At 37.0% G+C, this 10,371-nt stretch overlaps 1 protein-coding gene across 1 annotated transcript; it reads right to left on the bottom strand.

Annotated features, from left to right (window-relative positions):
- Positions 1-1,597: 1,597 nt before the first annotated feature.
- LOC105032476 (GDSL esterase/lipase At5g55050) lies at positions 1,598-10,059 on the bottom strand. The gene is made up of 5 exons (XM_010906932.4): positions 9,705-10,059; positions 3,543-3,676; positions 3,203-3,436; positions 2,861-3,110; positions 1,598-2,131 (listed from the first exon to the last, which is right to left on the bottom strand). The coding sequence occupies exons 1-5, from the start codon at positions 9,988-9,990 to the stop codon at positions 1,905-1,907; spliced, it is 1,131 nt and encodes a 376-aa protein (XP_010905234.2). The 5' UTR covers positions 9,991-10,059; the 3' UTR covers positions 1,598-1,904.
- Between the last annotated feature and the right edge of the window lie 312 nt (positions 10,060-10,371).

Raw genomic sequence — 10,371 nt, forward strand, 5'->3', positions numbered from 1 at the left:
ATGGTTACAATTATTCAAGTCCTAATGAGACTAGGAATCTTATATTGGAAAGTTGTAAAAAAGTTTCCTTGTACTACTTATAAATATCCTCATCGGAGCTCCATTTATAATCATACTCAAGTTATTGATTAACGGAGCATTCCATTTTGGGTATTACTCTTCTATGGTCCTTTTTCTATTCTTTCTATACTCCTTTTGGTGCATCTATAGAGTTTTTGAGTGAGCATGTGAGGGCTGTATCCTTCGAGGGATCGATATTTTTGATCTTGGAAGAGAATGATCCATCTTTGCTCTTATTTCAACTAATGCCCACTCATTCTAACCCCTTACATTATTCGTAATGTAACAGAGTTTCTACTTTTCCACAATTGACTGCATCATTGTACCATTCCTTCTTTGAGTTCTTGACCCAAGGTCAACACCTCCCATTATTAGTTGGTATTATTAGCATGGTTTCTAGATGTCATCCCACCTCCGCATGTCGAAGAGCATATCGAACATGAGCAAGAATTGTGAGACTTCAAATTAGATGAATTAGATCGCCGACTTGAACAACTCGAAGAAGAAAATCAGCGGCTTCAAAAATAACAAAAGTAATGTGAACATCGACATCACCAGGATTTTGCTCACTATAACAAAAAAAAAAAAAACTATAATAATGGAAGCAAGAGTTCCAACGAAGAAATGAAAGATTTCAATGCGTTCTATAACAAAAGATCATCTTTATTATGCAAAGGAGATACATACCGCCAAGGTGAATAAATACTATATCATAGTTGGACACCTTCAGCATCAAAATAGACATCATCGACTTTAAAGATCATGTACAATCTGATGAGTTCGTTGTTTAGCTCCATACCATTGAATGAATCTTCAAGCTTAACACTATTTTGATGATCAATGTATGAAACTAGTTGCAATCAAGCTCAAAAATATGTATTAATTTAGTGAAAAGAATTCAAAGTGATAACATGGACATGGCAAGATCAAAACATGGGGTAAGATGCACCATAAACTCAAGGGAAAGTTCCTCCACTCAAATTACCATCAAGAGAAATTTCTTAAAATCCATGATTTCTTAAAGGATATGAAAGTGAGCAAATTGTAAAATATGTTTAACATTGATGCTCCATGTACTACAAATACGTTAGCTTATACATCTTTCAAATTAATTTAAATGTGCCAGCTTTTTCCCCACAAAAAGATGCTAGCTGAATAACAAAACTAGGGGAAGATGGACTTCCAAAAAGTCTAGGAGAGGGGCATTTGAGAAAGGATTTTTCCAGCTTGATGTGTAGCTGATCTTTCCAAAAAGTTTAGGAGAGGGGCATTTGCCAAAGGATTATTCCAGGATTATTCAACTCGCTTCCCTCAAATAAATAAATAACGAAAAACAACCATACTAATAATAAATAAATAAACAACAGGCAATTTATTTATTACAATGAGAGTTACTGCTCCCACTCTCTGAATGCTTAAATTTTTCTTAGCCCTTCATCTCCTGGATAAGTCCGCATCATTGTTCACACCACTGATACCAGATATTTAAAAACTTGAACTGCACAGATAAAACACAACGGTAAAAATCCTTCTGATATACAGGAAGCACAGAGCCTAGTTTATTAGAAAACCACTTGCCCATTGGTAAGAAATAACTGTTCACCATCTTAAGCTTTCACCCCATTATATATGGATACAACAATTCCATCTCCTTATCCATGATTTCGATCAAACACCAACTTATAATGTCCATACACAAAATCTAGATAAAATCCAACAACTAACATATTTGACCTACTCTCACTTCGGCTTACATGCAATGGAGCTTCCCGATTCTGACAGGATATCGATTTACATCAAAGAATCACTTCCATTCATTGCTAATTCATCGATCAACCAGCTTCTTACACCTTATCCTCCACCAACTGCTTGAAATTGATGGGCGTCGCAAATTTCTGAGAGCCATAATATATGGCTAGGCCTGCAAGCTTAGAAGTCCTATGTGTTGGATGTAGCATGTCCCAGAACAGGTAATGGTGACGATCAGAACAATAGGTGGCATTTGGTGTGCATCCAGTTCGAGCATTGAACTTACCAGCTCCACAACAAGCAGTTTTTACCTCTTTATAACCTGTAGACAGTAGCAAAAGCAATTTTTCTGAAATAACAGCTCTTGAACATCCCCTCAATACATCATTGTAGCAATACAACATGTAGGCACATCAACCAACATAACAAGGAAATGCAGTAGATAGCACCATGTTGGATTCCTAATGAGCCCATGTTTCACACAAGATAGCAAGACCTGCAACATTCATATATCTTTTACCAAGGATAAATAGGTTGTCATTGTGGTTACAAATGTTGCTGATGTTTTTTATTTTACTTTATTTTATTTATTTATTTTTTAAACGATGAGTCTGTACCTTTTGGGCTTTATTTTGGGGTACATATCACAATTACCACAATGAAAATCACATTTGGCAACAATTAAAATGGCAATGGGAATGTAATACTGAAGAATTGATTTCATAAGAATCATTTCCTATTTTTGTTTATAGAGAGACAAAATTAGCACAAAATCAGCATATGCCCAAAGGACAGGTACACATCAAAGTGTCATTTTTTGAACCAAATAAAAATAAAAGATCTTCCAAGCATATTCTCCAACAAATTTAGTGAAACTTAAGAGTAGAGAAATATAAAAAAATCAAGCATAGTTGAGCATTATTATATTCTAAAAAGCCCTAAAGATAATCTTTGTCATTACTAACCATAAAGTATCTTCTCACAAAAGTACAAGATTTTGAAGAGCAAATGTATCATACAGTTTTAGAATTCAAAGTTGTTATGTGCTTACCAAGTGCTTCAGGGTTTTTCATTACGCTTAACACCAACGCATATGAACTTCCAATCGAGTATTTCATCCCTTTCAGTGTCCAGCTAAGGTTCTGCATGAGAGCTCTCACAGCATTGTTGAACCCCAAAGCCAACTCATTCATCATATCAATGCAACCACCCGTGGTGTTAAGACTTCTTGGGTAAGGACAGCATCCAATGAGTGGGACATCAACTACTCCAAATTTCCTTGCTCCAAGTGTGTATAGTTCCTGCCACAACACGTTTAACAATTCATTTCTAAATATTAGAAAAATATCTGTAAACAAAGAAAATGATATGCAGACAGAGATAAGTAGATAACCTTCACATGGTCACCATATTTTGAGACAAGAGTAGTAACGAATAGTTCCTCTCCTGTATTGTTGGGAGAGTTAATCTGAGAATAATAAGCGAAGATGTCATTGCCTCCAGTACTAATGAGGAAGATGGATCTGGAGAGCAAATAATCTGCAGTCTTGGTACCGATTCTTGCTGTAATATTTGATTTTATCATAGCAAAGTTTTGTATTTGCTTTGTCATGCTAATCGTGCTCCCCTGGTATGTTATAAAAGCTAATTCAGCAGATGTTGGTTAAAGACCAGAAAGCGGAAACTAGCCAAAAATAAAATAAGAGCTGAATTAATTAAAAGGCTACACTTACCATTGACTCTAGAGCAATTCCTGATCCTCCAGAAGCAAAGTTTACTCCTTTTAATCCCCTCATAATTTGGTGCTTTGTCTTATTTGTGAGAGAGAGAAAAGGTGGAGGGCTCCTCCGAAAGCCCATATGCATGGCTGAACATATGCACAAAATAAAAGAAACCAATATTTCACAGTTTAAAATTGCAAATGGTGATAAGGTATTAGATGCTACTGCTAAAAGTGCCACCAACCTACATTTGTTTTAACATTTTCCTTCAAAAAGTAATTGGAAACAGAGTAGAATTGATCTGGTTAAAGAGCTCATGTATGATAGCTACAAGTCCTACCAAGCTGCATTTAAGAGAGTAATGGAACTTGACACATAAACAGAGCATGGACACAACCTGAAATTAACATTCTGAAAACTATTTTTCATTAAAATTGCATTATTATCCCTTCAAATGAATCACATTACTCTACTATGAAGAGCTAACTTCTATTTATAAATTGATAGAGCATGTTATGGGTTGGGGGGAGGGGGGTTTGTATCCCAAAATATGCATGCTTATTATGTCAGGTTGTTATCAATTGGTGTATTACTTATTCTTCATATAAGTCTGTATCGTAATTGCAGCAATACATTCAACATATATTTCTAACATTTACTCATGAGATGCTCATATAAGAGTAAACCCTGCAAATTTATATGTTGGATACATGTTGTAATAAGACAAATGTATCACTTAAATATGCTAAAGGGACTAGAATTTAAGCCCTTGACTAGTCATTCATTTCAAGGCTCAAAATTGCAAGCTCAAGGCAATCATTAAAATCTTTGAAAGCCAAACATGAAACACAGATGCACACACTTAACTTTAAACAAATCACACAATCATTTCTTAAAAATAAGAAATTCCACAATCAGATTGAATCACCATGTTATGTTCTTCTGTTGATGTCTTGTTGGATTGTTGTTGATATACATGGGCACTAGGCCGTGCCTGGCACGGCCCAACACAGGCCCATCGGGCCATGATCCAAACGGGCCATACCAGGCATGGCCCGTTTAATGCCGTTACGGGCTAGACCCGGCCCGTAACGGCTAAATCCTTTTTTTATATATTTTTTTTGGTTGATAACGGCTATTTTAGGGCTTTTTACCATTTTAACCCCCCAATAGCCATAAAACGGCTAATTTGAAGGGTATTTTGGAAAAATAAAAATATTTGATTCCTATAAATATCCGCCTCCTCTTCCATTTTGACCACACCAAATCCATTCTCCTCTCCTTCTCTACTACTACTCTTTTTATTCTAGCAATATTTAGCAAGTATTCAATATTTAGCAATTAGCAATTAGCAAGTGTTCAAGTACCATATAAGAGGAGGATTAGTCCATTTATTGGAGCCTTAGAGGTCTTTGTTAAGATCCTGAGGAGGAGTAAGAAGCACAAGAGGAAGCTCACAAGTCTCCGCCTACGGCCTACTTCTATTCAATTTCTTTGTTTGGTAAATTTTTTTTATTTGCATAACACTTGAGCACTTGTATAATACTTGAGCACTTGAACACTTGCTAATTGCTACATCGTTAGTAAGATTTTCAATTATTAATTTCTCATATTTGTAACTTTTTAGATTTACCTTTTAATTATTGAGGTGAGTAACCTCAATTTATTCTCTCTTCCTCATTGTATTCGAAGGTCAGGCCTAGCCCCCCTCTCTCCTTTGTACTATTTTGATTGTTATTAATAAACCGGTAAAGGTCCATGCCAAAGCCCCCACCATTACAAGGAGATTTTTTATTTTTACAAAAAAAATCCCACATCTATTTTTAATTTTACTCCTTAACTCTTTTACAACTTATAAAAAAAATTATATTTTTTTAAATTCAAAAAAAAGGGCCAGGCCTGGACCGCACCGTGCTTGGCCTGGCCCAGCCCGCGGGCTAGGCCGTGCCTAGGCCCTTATGGGCCATGCCGGGCCTGGGCCTGGGCCACGGGCCGCAAACCCTCAACCCAGCCCGGCCCGGCCCGCTGCCCATGTCTAGTTGTTGAGATCAAGCAAGTCATCAGCAATGAATATACTGGAAAAGGCCATCAGATTTTGGTACTTCTTTGACCTTTTACTTCTACATTTCTAAGTATCCTTGGGTTTCCTTCCAGGCATGTTTAGGAATAAAGATGTCAGATGTGTCCCAACCTCAACCGAGCCATTTTTTAAGGGTCTCTTTGCCTCAAGTCTGTCTTTCAGCTCTTTGCCTCAAGTCTTTGTCTTTCAGCATTCACAATATCCATCTTGTCTTTGCTTTATCATTCATCAATGGATTTTACCAATCTTAACACTACTGATTGTTTCTAGCTTCTTTGCTTCTTATCTTAATTTTTGAGAAAAAGGGAGGAAAAAATAGTGATTTCTATTGAGAGAATGAATATAAGGACAAGGTTAAAACCAAATCTAAGGCTCTAATCACCTTTACAAAATAAATGCATTTAATTCAGCAATACTTCCAAGCCATGACACAATGACAAAATATATTGAATGATTTGCTCAGAGGTGATGAGCTTGTGGAGAAAAACTCCATCAGATCTAGTAGGATCGCCAGACAAACACTGCAAACAATTTAAGCTGCCCATGAGTGGCTTGAGATCGGCTCCAAATTGGCTCATTCATGCTTGGCTTGGTTAAGCAACAAACTGAACTCAAAGTTCTGAGAGCTCGGCTCATAAACGAGTTGAGATTAAACATGAGCTGCTTGAAAAAATACAGGGAAGATTGACTTGACTTAATAAAATCTTGACTCAAAGTTTAGATGAGCTCAAACAACTTAATTTAAGCTTGGCCCAAGCTTAAGCCAAGCTTGAGTAACCCCTGCATATAACGAGCCAAGCACAAGGAGCCAGATATAAAGCTCAACTCAACCTATGTGGCTCAACTCAACTTGTTTGCACCCCTAAAAAGACAATTATGGACCAGCTAGGCCACTTTAGGTAGCTCTAGCTCATGTTTGGGAGCAACATCCACCACATTCAGAGCTTGACCAAATTGCAACACTTCTGCAAATGGTGTCCATTTTTGACCTTTCTGCTTTTTTGAAATTGGGAATCTCAACAAGATCTATTGCATAGAAAAACATGAGCAGGCCTATTTGAATTGAGGCAAATACAATTAGAAGTCATCTGAGGATCATAAACACCTAGTCAAACTCAACTTACTCTTTTTAGCAAATTGCTTTGGCACATCTCCTTATCGATAAAGAATTTGGGGACATAACAGAGGACAGTTGATTTAGAAGTTAAGATAAGCTTTTATTCAGCAATTTTGTATCTTTCTATTTTGAAAAAAATAAGAATCAACCTCTTCAACTAGAAGAGGAGTTCGACACTAATTAGTATAGATGGAGTTTAGATATATAAATACAGACATTGAACCACATACTAGGTTTTGAAAAGTAAATAAGGCTGAAACCTTACTTTCGACGTTTCCTATAAATTTGTTTTACAAATTGTATTTTGTGTGAGTTTCAAGTTAAGCAGATTAAAGGAAGAAATTCATTCTCTTTGATCAGATCGAGTTGGCATCTAAAGCCTATGGTCCATTTATCTTTTGAGCCTTAATTTATGGTCCAATCCTGCAGATAGTACCAGCAAATGGGTGAGAAGTTATCTATGCTTACAGTTCAGCAGATGGGTGAGATGTTATCTACAGATGATGAAGAGGATGACATGAGATTAGCTCAACCAAATGGAAGATAAGATATACAACTTATAAAGCTCATATCTCGGCTATCACCTTCTTGTTTGGAAGCCTTTGCACAATGTCTTGCTCCATTGGCAAAGTTGCTATAGTATCCAGTGATAAGGATCCATTGTCTGGTAAAGAGGACAAGGATCCAAAGAATAATCAAGCCACGTGTTATCAAAATCCCTCTCTTCAATCCCTTAAGTTGAAGTATCAACTGATACACTTTTTTTGAATAGAACTATGGACGCGGAAAAAACTTGACCATTAATTGAAACAGTCAGAAATATATTTTAATTTTTTTCATAGATGTACTAGCATTCAAAATGTTTCTTTTGCTCATATGAAGCTCTCCAGTTACACTCTAATATGGTTGATTTTTCTATATATGCATAACCATGATGTAAGTAATACAATTCGGAGGAGCTATGAAATCTTGATTAAGAAGCAGCTTTATGCAATTAACCATGAGAAAGATCAATGGATAAATTGTTGGTATCTTCAGCAAAAGTATGACCAATTTGTCCAAAACGACACCATCTACTTCCATGTGCAGGTTATCTCTCTGAGGATCTTCATTGATGAGCATGCAGTCTTCATAAAATACGTTAAGGTTCCCACAAGAATATCAAAAGGAACTGAAGCCTTTTTTGTAGCAAACATTTGTGAAGTCGGCATGTAAGCAATGAGTGCAGAAGAGAAGAACAAGCCAAGGGATGGCATTGGCAAAAAGGACTAAGTCAATAATTAGGACAAAATCAATTGAAAGCTGGATCAAAAGACAAGCAAGTTAAAAAGTAAGCCAAAACAACTTTAAAAAAATTGTCTTTATGGTAAATTAGTAGGCAGACAAAAGGAGTGCTAGAAATTCATTTAGAATTGCAACCCAAAGGAACAAAGATTCGAGATAATGGTGGGAAGAAAGGAAAGGTAGTTTTTAATGCGAAAAAGGTTAAGGAGCTACATGAGCTAGAACATCCAAATTCCATGTTAACATTGACAGCAATAAAACCCAAGGTAGTAGAAGCAACAGACATAATTAAGTGTGTAAAAACATCTTCCACTTGAAGACTCAGGTGAAATTGTTTGTAAAATCTTTAGAGGCTTTGGTAGCAAAGATTTGTTGCTGTCAAAAAGAGTGAAACAAAAGCAAGGAATAGTGGAACTTTTGTATAAGTGCTATCTTCAACATCAATCTCCATGTTATATTTCACTAATTTGTGTTGAAATGAAAACACAAAAGCAACAACAATGCCAAAGCAGCCCTAAAGCAACTAGTATGAAATCAAACCAGCTAATTTTAGAAACCTCACACCACGGTCGTGATCTGACCTAACCCAAACCAAGTTGACCTAAATGAAACTCTATCCTTAGGATCCGAGTCAAGTCAAAGGTCAGGCTCATAAGCCTATCAAAAACAGGGTAAAAGAGTTTGACTCAAGAGTTCAAAACCAATCAAGACTTTTTATCCCCTAACCAAATCAGGTTAGCTAGGGTCACGCAATTTTTTTTCACAATTACCCATCATCCTTCCAAATTTACAATAGTTGTCACATTCCTTTCTTGAAGGGCTCCTCTAGGCTTTATTGAGTGAAAGGCTTCTATTTACAGTTTGAAACAGCTTTTTGACCACCTTTACAGTTCCTGACATCTATCATGCCAGATTGCCAATGGTTGAATCCAGTTCTCCAAATAATTTTAAGTGCAGTTACCTTTCTAACCTTGATCGATCAACTCATTCAACTAGTGGCAGATTTAATGCACAGTTGTGCATGTACAGTGGCAGGAGAGAAGAACCGAAAATTCTTAAGCTTTTTTGTGTTAACAGTATCAATTTCTCCTAATACACCATATGCAAATCCTGATCTACAATCCTACACTTTTAACTTTTCTCTGAAAATTGGAAATTTCCATGACTATATAAAAGAAAGCTACTGATTTTTCTAACAATTTTATTAAATTAAATCAGACTAAATCATAATTGATTTGGGGTACGGTACTCAAAAATATCTCATACCATGTGATGGTAGATGCATTTGACAAAACACTTAAACTTAAAAGGAGCAGCAAAGAGAGCAAAATCCAATGTCCTTTTTGGTCTTGCCTTTTGTTTTCTGTTTTTATTTTCAAAAACACATGAACAAAAAAGAACTAGACTGATCATCATGTACGATGAAACCTTTTGTTTTTTTTTTCTTTTCAAATAAATTGTTTGTAAAAGTTTTAAAGCTTTTTTTTGGGTACAAGGAAATTTTTAGACCACCTAGCAGCAAAATTTTATTTCTTTCAAAAACGAGTGAAAATAAATGCAAGGCATCGCAGAACTTCCGTGCAAATGATATCTTCAACATGGTATTTCACTGATTTGCAGAGAGAGGGGCAAAAGAAAAGAAAAAAAAGAAAAAACAAACAGCCCCTGAATCAAAGTAAAGACCATCACTTACCCAAGAAATCGACGCCGTTATAGCCGTTGCTGAACCTCCCAGTGGGCCTGGAGAAGGGGAAGTCGATGCCATTGTGGGGGAAGTTGGCCCTGGGGCTGTTCCCCGGCAAGTAGTTGTTGTTGCCGACGTCGGCAGTGGAATCGCCGAACACATAGATGGCCGGAACCTTAGCAGCTTCACCTCCAACAGTATTAAGCAAGAGATCAAACAAGAGAAAGAGAAGAAGAGAAAGAGGAAAAATCCTCCTGCTAACCGATCCCATGGCCACTACTGCTTCCCAACCCATAGCCGTGATGCTGCTGGAGACTTTAGGCAGGCGTGGGAACGTTGATGCTGGCTTCTTGGTGGGGCACCGCTCGCTTATTTCGAGAAAGGTGGCAGCGCACTTAATAAAGCCACGAAAAAGAGGTGGTGGCTTCGGAAGTGGCCGGGCCCACCGTGCGGGCACGGGGCCGGACCCTGGGAGACGCTGTCACCCAGGATCTGATGATGGAAGTTTTTTTTTTAGTGGAATATTTTGTTCTTTTTCTTGATGGGATATCCCATGCGGTAGAATGGTGGATGGACGTTAACAGACAGGAGAAGACACAGATGTATCACACTCTAATAATACTGTTATGTTAGTTTCCTTTTCTCTGTCCCGGGTCTCGGACACAATCAAACTAAG

This window comes from Elaeis guineensis, chromosome 11 (genome assembly GCF_000442705.2).
Source record: "Elaeis guineensis isolate ETL-2024a chromosome 11, EG11, whole genome shotgun sequence".
Classification (NCBI taxonomy): Eukaryota; Viridiplantae; Streptophyta; class Magnoliopsida; order Arecales; family Arecaceae; genus Elaeis; species Elaeis guineensis.

Excerpts from the sequence above, each read along its gene's own strand:
- LOC105032476 (XM_010906932.4), bottom strand. The coding sequence starts at position 9,990 with ATGGGTTGGGAAGCAGTAGTGGCCATGGGATCGGTTAGCAGGAGGATT. Across the intron at positions 3,677-9,704 it reads TAACGGCGTCGATTTCTTGG|CCATGCATATGGGCTTTCGG; the intron begins GTAAGTGATGGT and ends GCATATGTTCAG. Across the intron at positions 3,111-3,202 it reads AATATGGTGACCATGTGAAG|GAACTATACACACTTGGAGC; the intron begins GTTATCTACTTA and ends GTGTTGTGGCAG.